At 36.9% G+C, this 24308-nt stretch overlaps 1 protein-coding gene across 1 annotated transcript; it reads right to left on the bottom strand.

Moving 5' to 3' along the window:
* Nucleotides 1-8388: 8388 nt before the first annotated feature.
* On the bottom strand, nt 8389-22757 carry LOC103149688 (ubiquitin-conjugating enzyme E2 Q2-like). The gene is made up of 13 exons (XM_007568965.2): nt 22061-22757; nt 21560-21664; nt 18484-18609; nt 16733-16786; nt 16291-16431; nt 15709-15793; nt 14217-14277; nt 14049-14139; nt 13902-13960; nt 13724-13772; nt 13464-13559; nt 12459-12525; nt 8389-11369 (listed from the first exon to the last, which is right to left on the bottom strand). The coding sequence occupies exons 1-13, from the start codon at nt 22217-22219 to the stop codon at nt 11338-11340; spliced, it is 1125 nt and encodes a 374-aa protein (XP_007569027.1). The 5' UTR covers nt 22220-22757; the 3' UTR covers nt 8389-11337.
* Between the last annotated feature and the right edge of the window lie 1551 nt (nt 22758-24308).

Genomic DNA, 24308 nt, shown 5'->3' with positions numbered 1-24308 from the left:
AAATTAAGTAAAACAAATTGAGACTTTCGTGTAATATGTCTGATGTCTTGATGTAAGCTTTGCCTGTTATTCACAGAACAGAGCAGTGCCACCTGCAATATCTCCTGAGCATCGACTGATGACAGTATTGACAAGTAGGAGGGTGAATTTTCTATTTTTAAGAGGAGTAGGAGGATTCATTATATCACCCTCAAATGGACATTTACATTTCTGATCTACTCAGATCTAAAATAGCCATAACTCATGCTTATGGCTATTTGTAATTAAGAATACTTCCTGATTCTATCATCAAGCAGGTTGCTGAAGAAATGGTGAGTATGTTTAAAGCACAGTCATACGAGCAAAGCTGTTTCTGAATAAAATCCAAGTGGTGCAGTTGGTAGCAGAAGGTCCTGGGATCTAGCCTGAGGTTTTTCTGGATGGAGTTTGTTAAAACTTTGAGATTAATTTCCATAAAATTGAGTCAGAATAATATGAATTATTTATTTGGAAGAAACTAAAGGATTTGAATTAGTCCGGCTTAAATTTAAAATTAGTGCTATATAAAAATATTTTTGTCCCTTAGCAGGTTTTTTCTTGCACTGACTCCACAGTTGTTAGTTTGTGCTGTTCTATCACACAATTCTAGTAAAATAGAAAAAAGTCTGTGGTTGTAATATGAAAGAAATATATATATATCTTTAAACTTTTCTCTGAAGACTGCCACCAGATTACTTTATATGAGCTAAACAAGACATATTTTAAATAGGGGTTTTATTACAGTGTATAAATTTAAGTAGCTTAAAAGACACATAACAAATGAGGTCCAGACCAGAGACCAAAGTTGCAGTGAAGTTTAATGGAAATTATTCTCTCAGATTTGTCTTTTCAAAGAGAATACATTGAGGTTTGCAGCTGTAAAATGATAACATGTGAACAAGTTCGAGTTGTGCAAATAACTGAAGAACTGAGAGAAATACATGAATGTACTGTTCTCTACCAGCTCCGATACACACCACACAAACACAACTTTTTCATCTTTGCCAAAACATACATTTCTAATATTTACCCAGAGAACTGCAAAGCAGGAGGAAGCTTTGAATCCATGCTGAGCCAATAATTCAGTTCTGTCTTTCTTTGCAGTCAGTGGACTGGCTGAGAGAATCACTGTAAGGTAGATGGTCCATTTCAGCAGGAATATTACTTTTCCTATTGATCGCACCTTGCAGGTCCAACCTAAGCCCAGATATAGCGCACAATGAATGCGCTCAGTGTGCACAGGAGACTTGAATCCTCTGCCGCACCTGAATGGGAGTTAAATCTTGGTTCCATGTAATCATATCAATGTGTTGGAGATACATTTCATTCTCAAATGCACACTCAGGCTGTAAGATCCAACTTCACAGTTGTGCTTAAGCATTTGTCGTGTGTATGATTATTTTCTTAGCATCACAGTGACAACATTTTCTCTGTGTTAATAGAAGCTCAAAGTACAAAGCCTTTGTGGTCTTCGTTTCATATATGCTTGTTTGGCTTTGTTGTTCATTTGCTCTGTCCGTAGGAAACTTTCTGCTACAGTGCCCACACGATATTGAGTAAGCATCTGGAATGAGTCATAGCCCCTCTAATGGAAATCCATTTAGCCTGGTCTGAAGTATAAGGCTGCGCAGGGGAGCATAGTGTCACATGGTTATCTTTCACCACAGGGAGGACAAGCAGGCTGTACTCAAGGTGAAAAGACCTCCCCAAACAATCAACAGGAAAGGTATTACTCTACAATTGCAAGAGCGTAAAGGCTTTCACAAGTACCCACATCGTTTTCATGTTGCTTTTTATTTTTACCGTCTGCATATACCTCACGTCCCTCCAGGACAAAAAGAAAAAAGAAAAAAAAAAAAAAAACAGGTCTCATTTATCTACAAAGTTACCTGTGAGTGTTGATGATGAGACTGAGAGCTGAGAGTGTCTTTATATAAAAAAAAAAAGTTATCTGATTTAGATGAAAAGAGCCTCTGCAGCAGAATGTGGGCCAAAATTTAGATCCATGGATCATTAATATTTACATATACATCAAGACGATAGAGAATTGGATTTTGGAGCGGGCCCTTTTATGCATTCCCAGGCTTGAGATTGTGATGTTGCGGCAGCCTGAGAGGCAAACTGTGAATAAATTTGAAGTGAATATCTAAATGGATGCATGAAAGGAAGCCTGTGAAGGTCAGCATCTCAGCAGTTCTACGAGAAATGGTCTGATTTAGTGGCTGAGTTACCAAAATTAAAGGAGGCTGACTTGCTTTTTAGCAAAGTGAAATATTGATGAAATTGCATGGTTTTCTCTTCTTTCCCCAAAATGCCAAGGCTAATGCTTCCCCCAGAGTGGGTGATAATTGAGCAAAAACGTTGGCATTGTGTTAAGAGCTCTGCATCTCTAAATGCATTTTAAAATGAATGAATCAATCTGTTCCTTTTGGAGTCTGGTGGAAATCTCAAAGCTTTCACCTTGTTGAATTATACTTGTAATAAAACAGCCAAACAGGTTGGTGATTTTGTGACTCCACCAAGGATAATAACTCAACACAAATACAATTTTTGGCCACGTTAAAAGAAAAAGGAGAAACAGACAGTGTCCACACACTTTAAATGAAATCATCAGGAATAAACAAAACAGTGTGAAGAAAACGTAGCACAAATGCTTAAGACTTCAAAACGCCTGCGACAGTAAATCATGTGGGACTGGGTATTTATTTCACATCACTTGTTCTCTGACTTCTTAGCAATTATGGAACAAGGTAAAAATCCATAATGAAGTTTTTGGCTTCAGCTGCTGTGAGTTTCAGAGGTTTGAGTTACTTCAGCATTAATTTTCTGTCTCTGCTGCTGAAAGCCTCTCGCTTCTCCTTGTTTCACTAAATCAGTGCTGTTCCCATTAGTATTCACCACAGCCAAACGCACTATATTGCAAAAGTATTAAAATCACTTGCACCTTTCCCATTTTCCAAGTTACAGCAACAAGCATTAGCTTGCAGCTGCAGTCACAGCTCCAAGTTGTTGGGTCTAAAAGATTTTTAACATCTCTATACTGAAATTTGCCTCATTATTTTTTTTCTAAAACAGCTCAACCTAAACCAGATTAACAATTGAGTATATGCAAACATCAACTGTCAAATCTTGCCTCAGATTCTCAATTGGATTTTGGTCCAGATTTTGACTAGACCATCCTAACATATAGATAAGCTTTTATCTGAGCTCTGGGTGTCAAACTCATCATCGTTTTGGATCGTATCAAGTTCACAAATGACCTCAAAGGGTTGATTGTGGCAGAATGTTCTGATAAAACCACCCATTGACAAACTGTTAAAATATTAATGAATAGCTGTCTTTGCATTTGATGAGTACTTCCAGAAATTAGATAATATTGGGCATGTTTAATATCCCTGGTGCATTCCTTAATTTGCACGAAGCTGCTTTTCCCCTAATCTTCACTGATAAACCTCTGAGGCCTTAACAGAACAGCTGGGGTCATACTGACACTATGTTACACACAAGTATATTCCAGATCATAGCTACTCAAGAACTATTCTTCCACAACTCACACAGAAGAGATCACTTTGTACTTGCACATCATGAGTGGTTTGCGCTTACACAGCATGATGTGAGACTGCAGACCTCCACGGATCTGGTTTACGACTCAGCCTTCACCTGATCAATGCAGAAAGGCTGGGCAATCCTCATGTCAGCTGTCTAAATGCATTTAGTGCTTTGGCTGTCTTCTCTTTGAATGACATCACTACATCGCACTCGTTCTACAATCCAGTATTAACCTTCACAGTTTAAAGTGGCTGTAGGTTTGTGACTAACTTCTAAAGCTGCTAATGGGCGTCATATCGGTGGAATGGTTTCATTTCTCCTTCCCCTTCATGTCGAGACCTTACAGTTGATCATAACGGTGCTAACATGTGCAGATCACTAAACAAATGGATGATCTGAAAGAGAGCTATTTACTACTTAGGTGACTTCTAAAGGCAATTAGTTGCAATTATGGGTATCAAAGTTAAGGTAAGCTGGTCATTTTTTTTATTTTATTGTTTTTTTCCAAAATAAGTCCCATGCTGTTGGTTTAGGTAATACAATTATTTGATCACAGAAAAATACATTTTTTCCAAACATTTTTGCCAGAGTTACCTCTTTGGCAAAACAATCCATATCCACTGGTCACTGAATATACAATGTAGTTATGTTTACTTTGGTGAATTAGCCTGATCAAGCAAAGTCCACCCATTCAAAATATTGTCTCTGTCCCCAAACCCCAAACTCATACAAAGGACTGCATTATAAAAGACTCCAGGTCCCTGTGAGCAAAAAGCCAATCTGTACAGACGTTACATTTTTAAAACTGGTTTCCTCTGAAGGTTGGACAATTCCCTAAACAAATACAGTGAAAATACCTTATTGAACCATTTACCATCTATCTGAAGGCTCCTTCCTCAGTGGGATATCCTGTGAAGCTTACAGCAGCAATCTGAAGTGTTTCAACGTTTCCATGACCCAAAGCATCACTATAAGTTATATGTGTTCTTTGTCACAGTGGGGATGTTTCCTCTTTCACAAACAGGGATCATTACAGCAGTTCGGTGCCTGTGCTCTGTTTTCTTTAACAAGGCTCACACAGAGCACCAAAAAGTGTTGCTTGTGTATCAACAGCAAGAATTATCTAATTATCTAGAAATATTTATCAGCAAAATAAAAATCTAACCTCCCTGATAATGGTAATGTTGCATGCTGCTTTAAGCACCGTGTGAATCTTAAATGCTTGTCTGGATGGTATAATGTGATTTATAGTCATTCAGATGAGGTGTCATAACAACAAACATCTGGAGGAATATTTTTAATAAACTTTCAACAAGAAAAGTGTTTTGAAGGTTTGGAGGAAAAGAGATGTCGTAGTTTGTTCTGTCAGTGTCGCTGTCAGTGTGTGGGATCAGAATCATGAAAAGATTCTGATCTCTGACGGGTTCGGCTTCTGCTCCGTTTTAAAGTCTTGTTCTTATGTTGATAAACTTTTATCAAGCGGCAAATTGTAACCTAAAGCTTGAAGCAGTAGAAGAGTTATATAATAATATTACTATTTACATTTTAAAACTTAGTTCTTATCCAGGTGCCGCTTGGACAGTTAGTGTAATCAGTATTTTTTTTTTTTATACACTTTTACATTTCTACCTCACTGTTTCCTTCCCATCAGCTTTCCATCAGTGTGATTAGATACAGGACTATGTGAAAAGTCAGCACCTTTATCACTGACTGGCTGCTGGATAACCGACATGTCCTACACACGATTCTGTCAATCATAATATCATAATCCTTCGATTTAATTACTGGAATAATATTTTTGTTGATGAAATTGTAATATATTGAAATGCACCTCAAATATCATGTATTCAACACAAATGGTGTTGCCATTTGCAGACCTCATATAAAGAGAAGCATTCAAATGCTAGAGATTTAAATTAAGAGTAGCACTTTTTTTGTTCATTTTATGGAGTCTTCGTTCACCACAGCCATCATCTCTACTAAAATGCGACAACATCCTACCTTTTTCACCTGATATTTCTGCTCCCCAGTTGATGCCTTTACTCGCTTCTTTACCATGACAACAAATTCATGATCATGTGTAGGCCTCATCAGGCATCTTTAATGTGTTTTTTATTACTGCGCTCCATCTTACTACTGTAGCAGCTGCACCCAAAAGCTATAAACGGCTAGAAACCCTGATGCAGCTATGAGACATCAAAAGTTTTACAAGGACGTGTTGGTGCTTCGGAAATCCAACATCTCATTTATAATCAATACATATTATGTCTGTGTGACGTTACATTGGAAAAATGCAGCAGAGCACTTTTCTGTATTACAAAATGATCTTTAGTACTGAGCTTAGGAAAGCTTGACTCATAGTATACGCCTTCTTCCTTTGAGAAATTAAAGTAATTTGCAACATAGCTAAAACTATTAGAGCGCTAAAATCAAGATAAATAAATCTATACAGTGTGCAGCACAGAATATTGAGCAATTTTACACATTCTTTAGAGTCACTGGAAAGGTTGGCAACAAGGTCATTAGCGAAGCAAAGAAAAAAAAAAGAAATAATAATAATAATTACAGCTTTTCTAAAACAGGCAGTCTCTGTCTGAATATTATGGTGTGGACTCACTCCTCAGAAAGCAGAGGAGTGAGAGTCTCTGATGGTGAGATGTATTCTGAACACGTCACCTTCTGCAGGGCACCTGCTTCTGGCAGAAGAAAGACACATTTAGGTTTTCATCAGTGAGTCAGACAGTTTGAAGTCTTCTTCTTTAGTATGATTTGCATTTAAGTTTTTCTAAATCTCAAAAAACCTTGCAAGTTCCAGCAACACGACTGAACACACACACTCAAGCCACGTGCTACTCATTAAATTGATTCACAAAGTTTGACATCCATGAAAGTCTGACAACCAATGACATCTGAAATGATGAGTATGAGTTACTCAGGTCCGTATCAGACTGTATCCCATCAATAACAGACCCACTTCGTGTCTTATTTAAAGACTCGACCTCATTAGTCATTCTTTCAACCTTGAGGGAAATGAGTTAGAGGGGGCGAGAACAGCAGTCCTTCTTGTAATCAAGCATCAACGGCAGCTGACAGATGATTCAAACCTGCTGGACTTTTTAAATGTTGAGTAACTAAAAAATAAATAAATAAATAAAAAATACCCTGAAGTTACAGGAGTGCACCATCGCCACCTAGTGACTCCAAATGGCACACACAAGCAGCAAAAGGTTAAAAACAAACATGTTCATCATCTAGATCAGTGTTTTTCAATTCCAGTCCTCAGGGAGCACTGCCTTGCATATTTTAGATATATCCCAGGTCCAGAGCACCTGATTCAAGTGACTGCATGCAATCAAGTGCTGCATAAGCCTGACTTATTCAGGCAGAAGGGAAACACCTAAAACATGATGTTCAGTGGTCCTCAGTGGTCCCTGAGGACTGGAATTAAGAAGCACTGAACGTTAAATGTTGACACAAGGTGTCAACATTTTTGATTCCAGGAGACACTTTGTTGCCCCTCCTGCAACAAAATAAGATGTCTGAAGCTGCAAAATAAGATAGATATTTTGAAAGCTAAGGCAATTAAACAATTGTTGTACATGTTCTATTAAAATACAGAATTAAAACATGCAGAATTACCGTCTTCTTATTGGAATTATAATTAAAAATTTACTTTATGTAGTACAACCATTTCTGAGCACATACACATACAATGATCCTTAAATGAGATGTTTTTGGTAAGGAAATACAATACATTGAACGATACACTAATTTCGATTAACTAAAATATGTATGGATCATAATTTTTTACTCACAGATTCTCTCAAGATGAAAAATAGACCCTTTAACAAAAAGTGACTCTGGAGAAGGAAACATTATACCAGATGACTAATGTGGTAGTGTGACCACCTCAGGAGCTGTGGTGTTCTGCTCTGGGCATGACTGGATACCCGAATCATTCGGCAAACAGAGCTCTATGCTGGGAAATGTAGCAAACACTTCCCAACATCTACTGGTGCATCTAAAAAAAAAAAAAAGTTTTTCTTTTTTCCGTAATTCGATAAAAAAAAAGGAAAAAAAGTGAATTTTTGTCAAAAATACAGCAATTAAAAATGTCATGCTTCTATTTTGGTTCATTTGGATTATGTCTTGAAACCAAATTCAGATTGTTAAAATACTACATGAAACCAAGAAAAGATCATCTTTGACGGAGAACTGTCGAGGTCAAAAATAATCAGGACTTTCAGAGTTGTATCAGAGCTGTTAATGGAAAACTAAGTGGAAAGAAAACATGTGGTAGAAAACGACACACATGCAGCAGGATAACCACATTCCTTGTTTTATTGTCCCTCCTGATCAACAGATGTCAAAGACGGCTTGAAGAAAATAAATAAATAAAAAAATCAGACTCTCTCACTGGGCCAAAACTGATAAAGTAAACTCTGCATTTCATTTGGAAAAGAAGTCTCTACAAGTTTAGGTTTTCATTGGCTGGGATCGCTGGACAAATACAAAAGAATAGAATTGTGTACGAGACGATGGATAAAAATGAGCTGTCTTTATAAAGCGTAATAGCATATTTACATTTTATAGCCATTACAAATGCTTGATTTTTAATGATAAATATTCAGCTACACAGTCAAAGATGCAAAACGCTCTTGGTTGTTGGATACATTTTCTGGCTCATATGATGAAATGCAAGTCAAAGCTTTTGTTTCCACTATTGGCATAAATCAAACCATTTACATTTCCACGTCTTTTGAGATCCGTTTTGGGTTTTTTTTTTCAATGAAAATTTCCCCCCAAAAAAGTGAAAACAGGTTTATTTCATAAAAGTCTTTATTCATAAACTTGATGCAAGTTTATAAATTATTTTACATTGTCAAAATCACCCTTGCAACAGGAAAAAAAAAAAAAAAAAAAAAAAAAAAAAAGAGAAACCAAACCAAAGCATGCTTACAGTGCATAACTTTATAACCCGGCCACCGCAGTTAATGATGCAAGGTAAAGAGCCCAATATCAGGCTTGTTCAGGTCTCAGACCAACGCGTCACTCGTCTAATCTGAGAAGTTCTTGTTAGTCAGAAATGGGTTGGTGTGAGAGAAGCTGTTGTTCAGGGCACCACACTCGAGTACATCAATGTTCCAAAAGAAATCAGCTTCATGTATGAGGTCTGGCACATGAACCTTAGCTGCTGTTATTCATGGGAATCAACCTGGCATCTTTAAAGGTAGACCAGAAGGATGAGCGAACCAGCCCAAGGTGTCTCCGCATCGGGGCTGTGCACTGATGCAGTGGGGGAAACCACAACAAATTAGATTCCCAGTCTCCTTATTAACCACCCCAAGCAATCACTCTGTTTCCCAAGACGAGGGGAGGCAGGGGAAGAAATTATACCCACTACTATACTGACATGCAAAAAACAGCAATATCAAAGAGAAAGGGTACATGTGCTCTGAACCCTTCAACAAGCCCAGGGTTGGAGCAATCTCTGCCTCACACATCTGATCATGTCATTAGAAATAACTAGCCTCAATCAATGCGTGGAATGCATCGGCAAAACACACCATGATGTCAGCACGGGTGTAGTTTTAATAACAGGGAGGGGGGGGCAAAAACGGGCCGAGACATTCAATCTTGCCATCCATGATGGCCTGAACCAATCGTTTGCAAAGTTGAGTGTGCAGTATGTATTCCTGAGTTTGCTTGTCCAGAAAATGCAAGGGAGGGCTAAACAATGTAAGCAGAATGGGATGAATAATACAATACAAACACATTACAACAGCTAACAATCATGCCTATGATCTGGTAGTTTGTTTCATATAAAAAGGTATCTTGCAGGAAAACTAATTTAAGATGAGTTGGACATGAACAAACTTTAAACTTTAAACCAATCTAGAGTTAGTCGTCACTCTGGAAAACCAAAAACCCATTCATAAATGAGAGTTCACTCCGAGAAATGGCAAAACTAAGCCTTCTACGCTGGTTATCAGGATGATATACTTAAAAAAAAATGCAAGTAACGACACAACAGAACACCTACAAAAAAAAGACAAAAAAAAAAACATGTCACTGCATTAACTGGAATGCTCCAGTTAATGTTACATCAAAGCCTCAACACGCTGAGGGTGTGCAGCCGTGCCGAGAGTGGTCATGAATAGTAAACCAGGGAAGTGGTAATGGGACGAGCTCAAGTTTTTCCTGTGGCAAAGCTCAACAAATATTTATTAAAACCTGAACAGATATTCTGGAAACAGAACAGACCCCAGGGTGATCTTTCCGGGCGTGAAGCAAAAATGTTATAATGGAGAAGAGTATTGCTGTGAATCTGGAACTCCGGCTGCATTTTAAAACAGCACTGAGGTCAGAGAAAAGTCAGAGGGCAAAGGTCACTTTTTACCTCAGACGTTAAATAGGTGAAGTAGTTAGGAAGTGAACCAGCTTTAAGAATTGGCTTCAGTTAAAACTCCAGAATGTGTCCCCGCTGCATAGCCGTAGAAAGGTTCAGCCTGTTGTGGAGTGATATGAATGGCTAAACCTCTGGTATGCTACCGACAGCTGTCCAACAATATTGTAACAGCCATTGTAGTATTTAGAACTCCACTGAAAGGTAGGGTTACCAAAAAATAAGATCTGGATTGCAGTAGTCATTAGGCTTGTATAAGAACCTGGTGCACTTTTGCTTCCTTCAGATACTTCAGAAGTATCTATAATGTTACTTTATTTTAAATTGGTCTTAAGAGGTTGCAATGGCCCTGCAAGTTATAGTCAAGAGTATTCAGTAATACAGTCTCTGCTCAGGCAAAGACCTACACAAGATTACAATATAAACAATTAAATCCTTTAGCAGAAATACAAATTTACATGTTTACAGTGGAGTTAAAATCAATTACATTACAGTGTGATTTGATCCAAACGAGCTCCTGCTTTGCCTCATAATCACGTCTAGTTGCACCCCAATGTTGTCCAGCTGCTGGTTGCGATAATGTTGGTGGTTTTCTCCACATTTGAAAGCCAGCAGCATGCTGATCCTCATAAATGGTTTCTCCAACAAAACCTGCACAAGTCCATGTATTGTCCTGCCCATGCTTGGGGCTTTAAGCTTTAGAATGCAGACTAGACTTAGAAGAAGCTTCATTTTTTTTTTTTTTCCTCCAAAAAGGGGAAGAGGGTTCTTGGGATTAAAAAGAAGAACACAATAACAGGGAGGTCATCCTTGGAAGTCAAAGGCAAGGGGAGTTTCCTATCACCAGCATTCCTGATGTCCTTCCCAGCCATCACTGCATCATATTAGGAAATGGTGCATGCCAGTCTAACATCCAGTTTAAGGCCAGAGAGATAGAGAATGGCAAGTGGAGCATCAGACTGCCACCAGTGGAGGATAAAGCCATGCCACACCTTTTGAGCTCAAAGCCAGAGACAAACCTCGACGTGCTCAATGCCAAAACTGAGGGAAAGTTCACATGATATTTAGTCCACCGAATCGTGGGCAATGAAATAAAAAAATAAACAAGTAGACAAACAGAGATGAGTGTCTGAAGAGAGGACGTCAATGCCAGTAGCAGCGGCGTCCGGTTGTGGGTGGAGGTGAACAGACCTGTATATATGTGCCTGTTTTGGGCTAGAAAGTAAATGAGGAATTTGGTTTGGATTTTAAACTGTCATTGAGAGAGAACATCATTACTTGAAGGGTAAAACCAATATTGGTCGCAAAGAAAAGAAAAGAATCTAAGACATGTGGTCCCGGTGCAGGAAAGGCAACAGTCTCTATTAGCCATCCTCCTTTGGGGGTGTGTACCAGCCTACAAGCAAAAGAAAAAAAAAAAATACAAAATGAACAAAGGCGAAAAAGTTAAATAAAAACTATGTTGTGCAAGTGCATTATTTTTGGTCTTTTGATAAAACAAGTTTAAAAAAGTGAAATGGTTAAAGACAGAATTCAAACAGCCCAGGAAGTGTGCTGACCCACTTTTTTACCATTAAGAAAAGAACAAGGTCTCTACAGGGTTTGATGTAACAAACAGTCATCTGCATTTTGTTTTTATCCTGGTTCTCCTGGATTTAATATTTAATTAATTCTCACCTTTCTCAATCAAAACAAAAAAATGCAAAATTTAAACAAAAATGAAAAATATCTGGGTAAAGATCAAAATCTTTAGCAAAAGACAGAAGGAGAAAGTGCTCTGTACATTTTGAAACATTTTCACATTTTTTTTAAACAAAAATAATTAAACTGTTTTTTTTTGGTTTTTTATTTTATTTTATGTGATGTTCAAGAGTGTGATTGTGAACTACAATGAAAAATCAGACATATATGAACCTTGTTTTAAAGTTAAGAAAAGTGAAGCCGGTAATTTTAAACTGTCAACCAGCAGTCCAATAAAAATCAAACAAACCAACAAAAAAATTATAATTCCTTGCCACATCCTTGCCTAAATGAATGTTTAAACTTTGTAACAAAGTAATTTATGAACTATGCAATAAATTCCTTTAACTATTAGAGCAGCTGCTATAACAGCTGTTTGTTGTTTGGGGCTCCAGAAAACAACACAATGAAATGAAAAATACCTGATGCAGCATTTCTATCAAGTTACCACTGATCTACACTGCACAATATGTTCCAAACACTTTACAGCACCCAAATATTCCAGGTAGTTTGTATGAATGCAGCCAGAAATTTAACACCTAAACGATAACATGTAATTTACATCTGCCTTTAAAATTGTGCATCATTCACATGGACATATTTACAGTTTGTTTTAAAACGTATACAAAGAGCTGTATTACAAACCTATTAATGTCTATAGGAAAGTATCAAAGTAATATCTAAGATTTGATTTTAGCACACAGTTTTTTTAAAACACACAGCAACTGGGAACTGACAAACTCACCATTCTTTTCATGAATCTGAACCAGGGATTTGTAGGACTGCTGTGCTCTGGCAAGATTGTACTGGTTCTGTAGAAAGAGATGAAAAATAAAGATAAAGTTAGACGTAAACAGCAAGACTGTCATAATGACAGGGCAAAACAAAAGATTAGTCTTATGAGTTCTCAAAAAAAAAAAAAAACCCTGCAAAGATCTGCAAATTGAACATTTTTGGACCAATATTTATATTTGGAGGAAATAAGTTCCTAAAATAATGACTTAAGAGTGTTTTTGTCAGGTTATATAACTTTTTAAGACCATCATAAATTAAATTTGAGATCTAAATGAATAAAAAAAAATTATTACTCCCTCCAACATACTTTTATCTTACTCGACTGGCTTGTTGAACAGATAACCAGCTAATATCAACTCACTTCACTTCCAGTGTTACCATATAAAGCACAGAATGACAGAGATCTCAGATAAGCAGGTTTAAAAAGAAGTTTTTGCACATTTACAGATAAGGTTTAGTGCCAATGTGATAAACAAATGGGCAAACACAAATTTAACTAAATGTAATTTGTGACATAGTAGAGAGACTCTTGTATTTAAGGCTTTAGTTCAGATTATTTAATGAAATGTTGATATAATCTTAGAAAAAAACTGACTGAAAAAAAAAATTATCTATGTGGTTAAAAATTATTTGCACCCAAATTATTTGCACCCTAGATGTGATACAAATCTGTTATTTTCTCCTCCCAGCTGACGATGTGTTGAATTGTGTTTTCACTTTGATCTTAAATAAACAGACAAGGCATTTCACTGACTCCAATTTTATAGATATGACTGTCAAAGTAATTTAGGTTATATAATTGGTCTTCACTTCCTCTTCATGCTTGCTGACCTGATGTTTTGAACTGCGCTTAGTAAAATATGACGAAAAAAGTTTAATGATCAAAATGAAAAGAGAAGTGCTGTCTGTAAGGCCAATAGAAACCTAACTTAGACATTAAACCATCATCACTCACTTTGTTGGCTCCAAACTGCACTCTGGCTTTTCCTTTGACTAAAGTGGCATTGATCTGCATGATGACAGACTCAATGGAATAGGCACTACTCCAACCCTGCAATAAGGAGACAAGGACAATTAGATCCAATTAGAAAAGTGGACAGATGTACATTGAACATCATGCAAAAAAAAAACAAAAAAACAATCCAAGACAATAACGGATCACATCACATATTCCATGGCTTAAATAAAATATACTTTATATATTTTTAAGCATACCTGCTTGGTGAGAAGTTCCATGCAAAGGGCGCCTCCTCCAAGAACGTAACTGAGGGAGGCAGATTTATTACTTATAAACTAATGAACTATGTAATGAACTAATGAAGGGCCAAAGATTGATGTTATAAAATAGCAGTGGAAGAAATTAGAGTTTAACAAACAGCAGCACAGTACTTACCCTCCGGAAAGCACAGGGGAAACTACTCGGACAAAAGGTGGGTCAAAGGGGAAATTATCCTGTAAAGGAGACCGGGAAAAATGATTGCATCAACAGACTGCCAAGACATTTTAAATTTTGCCCTTTTTTAAAATACATCTGACTCACTTTATATGAGAAGTTTAATAAAATGTAGTCCATTCCTTCCTTCTCCTTTAAGACTTGTAAATCACTGTGTAAAGGGCTATCTGGATCCACCCTATGAGACATTAAATGCAACAATTAGACAATGTTGAATCAGGCAAAAAAAAAGACAAAATACCACTAGCTACTTACGTTCTCAGTTTAACGTGCCATTCGTACAGGCTGTCATTGACAAGCTCAACTGAATAAATCCCTGCAAATGGAAATAATTAATAAGCAGACAATCCAAAATTATAATCAAGTCCTTAATCATGCCCCATTGCAAAATATTGCTTAACATTTTTTAATCTCTATTTTTCAACTAAAATGACAAAAAGATCTTTTCAAAAAGCATTTTTTGACAATAGAAAAGCATGTCTTAAAAAACAAAGTGAAATACTATAAGAAATGTCACCTGGGTCTGCAGTGTCCAATGCCTATTGTTGTACAAAGGACACAAGCCATTTTATGTATAGAAATACATTTTTAATGCAAGATGTCAAATGGATGTGACCGTGTATTGGCAACAAAGAAAAGAAAAAAAAAAAAAGAGATGGAGTGAGCAATCTTGCTACAAATATGATCCAGGTGGCGAATGTGTCAGACGTCTTGGCCAGTGAGTCACAGATGCAGCACAGCTGTTTGTTTGTGAGCACAAATTTTATCAGTTAAAAAAATATTTTTACTGTGGTTTGCACATTTTGTCTGCCCTTTGTCTGTTCGTGTGGTAGGTATGTGCTGATCGCCGCAGATGGAGTCATGCCAACAACCACTCTCGCTTTGTTAAACCACTTCGCTTCAGCAACCTCAACTTTTCTTTCAAACAACTTTTCTTGTCCAAGCCAAGTGAAGGAATGTGTTCAAATGTTACAGTATGTTAATTCCCCTTTCATCCAACAGCAGCATCGCATTAGGTGAATTTTTAGGGCCAAATAAAATGTGTTTGTACAGCAACTACCTGAACAAAATGGACTTAGGGATATGACAGATTGTGTACTTGAAATAATGTCAGCTATATACTGCTGCATCATCCTCTTGGGTAAAATGAGTAATTGGAGGAAAGTCACACTTGCACAATAACTTTATGGCTCTCCAATTTAAAGTAGGCTATTCTGGTGAGTGATCGAAGGAACACGCTGATACAAAATAGCAATGTTGGTCTGAACAGGTACAGGTATAATGTCTATCTGCTTACTCCCATCTCTCTTTGGGAACTTTTGGTTGCCTTGAGATCACTTTTTTTGGTCTAAATCATTCTTATTATTATGATGGAAACAAACCTGAACAGAGTTAAAAAGGAAAAGTGGAAATGACAATGTATGGCTACTAATAGAAAACGAAGGCAAAGCCTAAGATTGTGTCTGTAATAACATATCAAAAATAATTTCAAAATTCACTTTTCAAAGGTAATATTTTTCTACCAATTAAGGAAGTTCAGATGGAGTTAACAGAGTTATGAAAGAAAATAAAGAAAATTATTGCAATATTCCTCATTTGACCATGAAATCATTACAACCCTCTCAGCAAAATACTTGAGGTAAAGCAGCTTAATTGTCAAAAAGAGAAGACGTCATCGTCTGTGGGATTTCTGTGTATTTGTAACATTTCCTTTCAACAAAACAAAAGCTTGGTTTAATGTACATACCAGTCTTATAACTCTGAGACCGATAGATTTCTCGAAGTTCCTTCATGAGGCGGTCAGAGGCCTGCACTGAACCAGATACAGCTCCCTGCGAAATTGAAGACAAACTTTAATTTACTTCTGGAATTTGTGTCTCAACATCAGCTGACATAAGCTACACTTGTGTGATAATCTGGGTGTTTCTGACAGCAGTAAACTATTTAAGAGAATGTTTCAGAAAATTACAAAACATTTATTCATTGAAGCCAAATAAGCATAACAAGATCATTTTGATTTTATGGCTATGAGGTTGTGTTTTATTTTGACCTACTTTAATGGCTTAAAAAGCTTATTCAAAAACGGATCCCATTCTAAAGAACATACAACACCTTTTATAAGTTTTCTGCTACCTTAAGAAGCAGGGATAAAGGAAAAACAAAAATGTGCCTTAAGCTTCATAGAAGGAGTTTATATTATAATCTATCAAGTGTACAAGGCAGTAAAAACGACTGATCTTAAAAACTACTCATGTCAACCCACTTTTAAATGTTCTGTGAAATTGATCTGAAATATTACAAACGACAGTCAAATTTTTTAAAAACTGACGTTTAGGTGGTCTTGTCTCTGGTTCTTTCGGATCTTCTCGAGGATTGCCAGATTTTCTTTCTCAATGCCATCGTCCTCGGATTTCTTTCCATCAACAGGCTCCTCCTCTTTCATTTCATAGTGATCCAGGTCCTCAATGTCCTGATAAATTATTTGCAATATTTTAGGCATTTTAAACCATACACATATAAAACAAAAATTTATGATCAAGGCAGAAGGAATGCATGCTTATGAAATAAAACTTTGTTGTTTACAACAATGTTTGAGTATAAACAAATTAAGACATTTTATTACAGATCATTATAGTTGTGTGTGTGTGTAGGAAGAACAGGGAAAACAAGCAGCATTAGTACAACTTCTAATAGGTCAAAATAAATCATTTTCAGCAATGAACTCAGCAAAGAGACCAGGCACCATGTTTAGGCCAAAGTTAATAACTTACTTCCCCCATCTCTTCCTCCTCTTCCTCTTCAGATGTGACCTCCTCTGTCCCATGCTACACACACACAAACAAGAGTTTGTTTCACTGAAACCGCATTAGTCTGCGAGACAACAGACTAGTCCATCTAATGTATTTTACAGAGAACCCCCTCGGGAACACAAACAGAGCAGCATTGACAAGAGCAAAAAGGCAACAGTATATTATTCTCTCCTCCCCCCCCAATAAAACTTTAAATAATTTTATTACCTCTTCCCTACATAAACACACATCTTTTAAAGAAAACATAAGGGAGCATTTAGGCCAAATATCTTTTCTAAAGTAATCTGTGTGCTTTTGCCATCTTGTTTCAAGCTCAAGTGAGCTTTAAAAGATGTTGACATATTTAAGACTTGAAGTACAATGCGGGGTCTGGGTATTTACGCTTTTATAGAAGTTTTTTTTTATTTTTTGTCAATGCTTCAATGTTTGAGTCAGGATGTTTTTCCCCCTTTCATTTAAAACGTAAAATAACAAATTCTGGCCCACTGGGAATCTTTACTGTGAAGTCTTTTTGGCTCACTACTTTTTACACAACTGTACCAATTCAGTCCCATTTGAACTTAAACGGTCTATTTAAAGTCAAATCATCTAGATCAGATTCAAGTCCAGACTTTTAGTAGGCCATTCTAAGGCCTTCATTTTATTTTATTTTATTTTTAGCCACTCAAAAGTGAGCTTGCTGATGTGTTTTAGAATATTATCCCACTACATAATCCAGGTGTATTTGAGCTTAAGTTCACAAACTTGAAATTCTCACTATGTTTAGCTTCCAAAATGACATTATTTTTCTGAACCTCTAAGGCAGATGTAAAACACATTAATTCCACTGAAACAGTGATTTTGACAGAGACCTGCTGTGCTTTAAATGTAGTTTTGGGCTGTTTTATGACGTCCTGGATGAGTCATCAATGCTCTCTTTGAGAAGATTTGGAAGGCTAGACACTCCTGGTAATGTTCACCAGTATTTCATGTTTTCTTAATTTGTGGATAAAGTCTCTCACTGTGGTTTACTGGAGACTGACTTTTTAACACTTCCCAAACTGAAAAATCTCAGTGAATTTCTCTTTTCTGTTGTTGGGTTCTGAGCATGTGTTGCTTTTTGAGAAGACATTTTATTAAATGTGTTTAGGTGATTTGTTGACCATACAGATCTGGCAGTAAACTGTTCTGGATTGGGTTGGTTGGGTCTTGGTTTGTATGTTGCATTGATGCTATATAAACCAGGTCAAACTGCTTCAACTTCAAAGTCTTACAATACTTTGATATTTCTGTCCAGAACAAGCAGACTCTTGACCACAATGTTGATAAATCTGATAAGAGGTTAGCAACTTAGACAAATCAGCCCATTCTGAAACCATGGCTAAAATTTGCTTACTTAGCATTACCTGAAACATCTTAAAAAGGACACTCTTGTGCAATTATGAGTGCAAAGTACAGCTACATTTAACATCTGTTTTTTTATTTCACTTTTGTAGCTGAAATATTTATACTTTACCTTCAATGACTGGTTAGTCTGAGACACAGTGGTTAATAGACATCAAAAAGACAGTTTCTAAATATTACTTTAACCAATGCAGTTTAAACTGTAATTTAATTTTATTAGTTTATAAAAATCTAACCTTTATTCTGAAACAGGAACTTAGGAAGCTAAGCAAGAAAGATTTGCCATCTATAATCGCCATTTTGTTCCAGCATGAACTGGTCCTCTTTACCTTTCGGTCTTGTTGTCCCACAGGTCCTGCAGGCAGAGGCTGGTCTAGCATCTCCACATCAGGATGTTGAGGAAGGTTGTACAACCGACAAAGGTCACAAATCAGCTTTTTTAACTGCTGCAAAAGCTAGGGAGGAAAACCACAACGAGACTTTGGTTTAGTTCATTTATGATAGAACATACACATGTTAACAGCATGTTAACAGCTTGTCCAGCTGTCTGGTGCTTCAACTGTTGATGCTGCAGTACCTTTTCCCTGTTATCAGCAACTGAAAAAGTTTATTGAGAGGGTGGGGAGAGTTTTGGACAGTGTTCGCTGTTTCTGCAATGGCACTGAAACATCCTGAACAGGGTGCAGGAACACTCCAATAACCTATTAGTTTCCCTCAGTATCCCCTTCCAGGCCCTCTCATCTGCCAAGTAGCAGCTGGAGTAGCACAATGAGATGCAGCATGTGATGAGCGTTTTGATGTTTGATTCAGTTTATTTAGAAAGGGCACAATCCTGATGTTTCCCTCATCCAGGTGAGGTCATCAGAAATCTATACTCAAACAAAGTTAATGCTATCCAAACTGACTGTCTTTAAAGTATAGAATATTGAAAATCACTTTAAACTTTCTGCTGTCCAAGTGGATGAAAAATATCCTGCCGACTGGCATAAACTTATGTATAGTTGGGACGTACCAACCAAAAAGAGTCAGAAATAATCAATTCTGCAAAGGAGCAAACAGAACAGCCACACAGGACCTCAGCATTTTGTTCCTGCATCACACTGATGTTAAGAAATAACTCGGTGCTGTAGATTATGCAAAACTGACTTCCGGAATGACCTAAAAACTCATAATAACTGCTTTTACCAATCTCTTGAGAGGTTGCTGTGTCCTTGCATGCGCTCTCTCATGAATATAAGTAAGTAACGTTTATTTATACAGCACCTTTCTAAGACAGCAGTCACAAAGTGCTTCACGGTGAAAAATACAGTTCAAGGAACATTTAAGAAATACATCATACATATAATCTGTCACAGCAACCATGGGACTAGTGGAAAATTATTTCATAAAAAAATAATTTCTTAAGTTGCTTTTTAAAAGCATCGATGGAGTCTGAGGATCACAAGTGGTGTGTGACTTAAATACACATGTATACCATTTTATTTAAACATTATGCACATGTCATTTTAAGAAGACAACACAAGAAAGTAAATGCAAGGAGTGTACAAAAAGATCAAATGTTCCAGCTCAGATGTGTCATATTGAAATTACTTTCACTATACAGGTCTAAATTAAAATGTTAAATTAAAAATCACAATTCCATTAAGTTGTTCAGAAAATCTCACATTTACCACGGCCATTAAAGTGACACTGAAACTGTGTAGTTAGACAGCATGCCAAGTGTTAACTCTTAATGGTTAGCCAGCTACCATGTCTTTGCAAATTGGTGCACTCAAAAAAAAGCACCAAGACATCTGTGTACACAGAAAAAAAGCAGATCTTATCAACTCTCAAAAAAACAGACTTCCTCTTTATCTGACATACATCTACAGTAGCTCAAAACTGACAACAATAGAAAAACATATTTACACAACATTTAGGTAAATGATAACAAATCACATAGCCCTACACAGAAATTAGACAGAGGAAGAAATGACAGATTTCTCTCTCTTTTTGTAGTCTTAATAAATTCACCCATGCCTAAAGTAGATGCATTAGACTGACTGGTGGTGTGCTGTGGGAAGGCCTACCTATTGTAACCCGATCAAAAACAAAACGTTTTTCAGAGTCAGCTTTTATTGGACTGTTCTCCTGAAAGTGAGGAGAATCATGTTCCAAGTAGCGTTTACTGCAACGGATGTATTTTTATACCTCCCATTTGTAATCCAACTATTTTTACTTTTCCTCCACAGCAATCTTATGCTTTGAACTTACGGAACTGATTGTGTTTGTCATTTTTTTCTTCAATCTTAATGCTTTTGTTTTGTTTGCCACTGCAAAACTGAGACCTTTAAATAACAGATTATTTTCTCTTATTGAAAGGTGGATGTGTGAGTCACAGTGGGTGAAGTTGCAGTTTTTTGTTTTTGCTTACACAGTCACATCTATTTAGTTGAAGTATGCACATTGTATGTAAAGATTAAATAGGGAAGTGTCTCCACCGGTTCAGTGTTAAAAATATAAGTGGCTTGTGCATTTCAGCGCAATATCACAGTGACTGAGATTTGTAAAGGAGAATGACGTGTATTAATGGCTCCTGGTTATTTCACTCTCCTACAAAACTAATGCAATTAACATTGTAAATCACTTCACTTTTCTTTTTGTTCAGTATTTTGATAAATAATGGTGATATATTCCAAAAATGTCAAATTTGACAATTATGTTACACCCCATTTACATTGTCGGTCTGATTTCTAACTGACCCCTAATGTCTTATGACAGTAAGACATGAGATGCTGGATATTGCTTTAATAGAGTTGCATAACATTTCCTTACAGTAGGTTATGAGCAGAATATAACTTTAAATTATTATCTACCAACATTTATGTGAAGACATCCAATGGCATGAAGGCACATGTGGTAGACTGCTCAATTTCACCCACCAATGTCTGCGGCACAGTCACCAAAGCTTCAAATATTCAAAGTGGTGAATAAAAGATATCAGTATCTGTATCAACATTTTGTCATTGCCGCTTTATGCATTATTGACGCCCAAAAGACAGTTGGTCTTGTATTTCTTCTACTGAAAAGCAGTATTGTCAATACTTGCTCAGTGCAGCAGTTCAGATAAGTCAAAGTGCAAAGTGTAGTCACATATGCCATGTTCTTCAGGAATACCAGGAAAACATTGAAGAGATGGATCATTTGTAACTCAACCCATTTACTTAAGTCACATTGATTTAAAAGACAACCATTACGATGTACTCAGCGAGATTCATCAACATTCTGCTTGATAACACTACGCTGTCAAAATTTGGGATGGCAGCTCTTTGGTCACCCCTCTTCGTGGCGAGCAGCAGCCGCATCATGACTTCTCTTAAGCGTTGCGGAAAAACATGTTGAAATAGGCAAGTAAATGTAACCTACCAGGGTGCTTCCTTTTCTCACATCTTCCAGCCTCTCTAAAACTTGTGCCAAGCTCGGGTCGTCAGAGTCCACAAACCATATTGGTGGCGTAGATGGATATGATTCCTGAAAAAAACGAGTGACACGACATATTTAAGACACCCACATAGATACATTTTATAATCATAATATTAGCAGTATTAGACATGCAAATAAAATATAAAGAACAATATTAATGTTCATCAGAGACGACACTCGAATGTTGAACGCATCGTTAGCCGGATGCTAGGATTGCTTCCAAAACGCTGAACGCCTAATTTGATAATTTACAGACCCTTTAGCTCACGTCCACGCAGGTGTATAACGAAAAACACCGGTGCCATATACACTGAGATTTTGTGATTCTAAATGCAGTTGTCCACTTGATTTAGGAGGTTAACAACATGACGTTTAGTCGCCAACTATCAACAAGGGAAGTGCATTTCAAGCTAAACTCCAACACACAAGTTCTTGACTACTTACCGTAATGTTACAGTGGATAATTAGCAACTTTTCTCCAGTCACATTAAACTGGCAGCTCAGTTCGTCGGGCTTCCAATCAATTATCCTGAATCGTTCGTGGTTTGGATCAAAAATGGACTCCAAAAACTTCAGCTCGGCCTTCAGCCCCGACACCGACATCTTCCACACATCTCCGGCTGGGCCGCTGGGGAGGGCGAGAAGTCAGGACTTAGCTTTTAGCTAGCTGGCGCTACAATAGAAACTTAGGCAGAAAGAGGTCGTAAATGAGCCAGGTAACAGCTGACTCAACCGGTAGGTGTATCAGGGTATCCACAACCAGCTACAGCCCCCGTTCGAATAAATTATAGCGTAGTCGAAAAAATTTGCTAATGAATTAGCTAACATTAGCTAGCCCTTAGTTAGCGTTTGAAAACAGCGCAGTGCTTAGCAAACTGCTAGCGTTGTTGTTGTCTTTCCGTCTATTGTTGTTCTCTGGCTACGTTAACAACATTTTAAGGCTCCTACGCTGTCCCGTGACCGTCTTCTTACAATCCGGTGGGGCAGCTCTTTAAAGTTCACTGGACCAGGAAATAACGAGACTATCTCCACAATCTGAGTCAATATCCTGCTATAAGAACAGTGTTTTTTATCCCCGTGCAACTGTAGCTGGCCTCTAGTGGGGTTTAAAGATGGCGTTTGGCAAGCTCCCCGTTCCTGCAGAATCCCACAATTCTACACGTTCACAATTATTAAAGTGTTAAAAAAATCAAAGTTCAAGGCTATCATGTGGCTGAACATTTTTAAAAATGTAAAATGATGTGGATCTACCTTCTACGGAGATTAATGTTTTTATTGCTCGTTATTTTGTTCCACCTTATGTTTTTATTATTATTTTTTTTTCAAAATATTACTAAATGTCATATTTACAGTAAATGTAAGAATCCATCTCAGAAACCTAGCATATATTCAAACGTTTATTTCGTAACTTTTATTTTTAAAAAGTTAAACTCATTTATATATAAAATCATACACAAAAGTGATTTACACAGAAATCCAGTAAATAAGATTAAATTATTTTAGTTACACAGTTCCTTAAATGAATCACATGGATTAGTTACAGGCAGCCTGTTTTCAAGAGTTTATTAATTATGATGATTTTCTATTTACAGCTTATAGAAACGCAACATTTAAGATTAGAATATCACACCAGACCAATAAAGACATATTTTTAATACAGAAATGTAGAAATGCTTGTTGAAAAAATAAGTTTAACAGCCTACCTGCTTTAAACTTATTTTCAAAAGGTGCTTTTAATCTAACAAACAAGTCTCATTGGAACGCATATTTTAATTTACTGAATAAAACTGAATTTCAAGTGTTTATTTAATGTTTGTGATAATGGCTTCTAGCTGTTGATTCAGTTTTGCAAAAATTAAGACTAATCTTTAACATAGAAATTGGATAGTATGACTTTAATTTAATTGACTTTAATAGTTTTTCCATCATCAAAATGCCTCCACTATCTTCTGTAAGCTTTAGTATCTCAACAACCAAAAATTTGCATCAAATGTGGGTGTCTAGGACAAGTTTTGCCAACAGTTACCCTTGACTCACTGAAGAACAAAGGGCAAATAGTAATGATAAGAACAACATTTTTTTGCAAGGATGGAGATGGAAAAGAAAGAGGTCAAAAGGAAGTCAAAGAGGCCATCATGCTGGAGTATTGTGAATTAGAATTATTCAGATTCTGTGGTGGGCATGTGCTAAGGCCTGCTGGGGATACTATATCTAATAAAATCACAAAAAAACACTAGAAGCTGCCATAGCTCCCCAAATCATCACTAACTGTGCAAACTTCGTACTGAACACCAAGCACCTTGGATTCTGTGCGTTTCTGCTCGTCCTCCTGATTCTGGGACCTAGATTCCTAAACAACATCCATCATTTACTTTAATATGAAAAAAGTATTAGAACTTTTGAATCGGCTTTGGTTCATATTTTTCCCAAGGCTAATGTTGTCCGTGTTGCTTTGCACCTTTTTCTGTCACAATTTTTCCTCCCACTCAACTTTACATGAATATGCTCTGGACACATTCTCAGTCAAGGCCTTGCAACATGGAATTTGCATATTCTCTTGTGTCCACGTGGGTTCTCCCTGAGTATTCCCTTTTTTTTTCTGCAGTACAATATTATATTAATTGGACACTCCAAACTTCTGCTCAGGGTGTATCCCACCTCTCACCCAATGTGCAAATATATCTGAACAGTG

Source organism: Poecilia formosa, unplaced genomic scaffold (genome assembly GCF_000485575.1).
Source record: "Poecilia formosa unplaced genomic scaffold, Poecilia_formosa-5.1.2 Scaffold234, whole genome shotgun sequence".
NCBI lineage: Eukaryota > Metazoa > Chordata > Actinopteri > Cyprinodontiformes > Poeciliidae > Poecilia > Poecilia formosa.
This window is presented reverse-complemented; position numbering and strand designations above follow the sequence as displayed.

Bases quoted from the DNA above. Each gene is read 5' to 3' on its own strand.
- LOC103149688 (XM_007568965.2), bottom strand. From the start codon at position 22,219: ATGTCGGTGTCGGGGCTGAAGGCCGAGCTGAAGTTTTTGGAGTCCATT. The intron at 16,787-18,483 runs GTAAAGAGGACC...GTGTGTGTGTAG, and splicing joins TGGGACAACAAGACCGAAAG to CATGGGACAGAGGAGGTCAC. The intron at 12,526-13,463 runs GTGAGTGATGAT...CTCTTTCTACAG, and splicing joins TGCAGTTTGGAGCCAACAAA to AACCAGTACAATCTTGCCAG.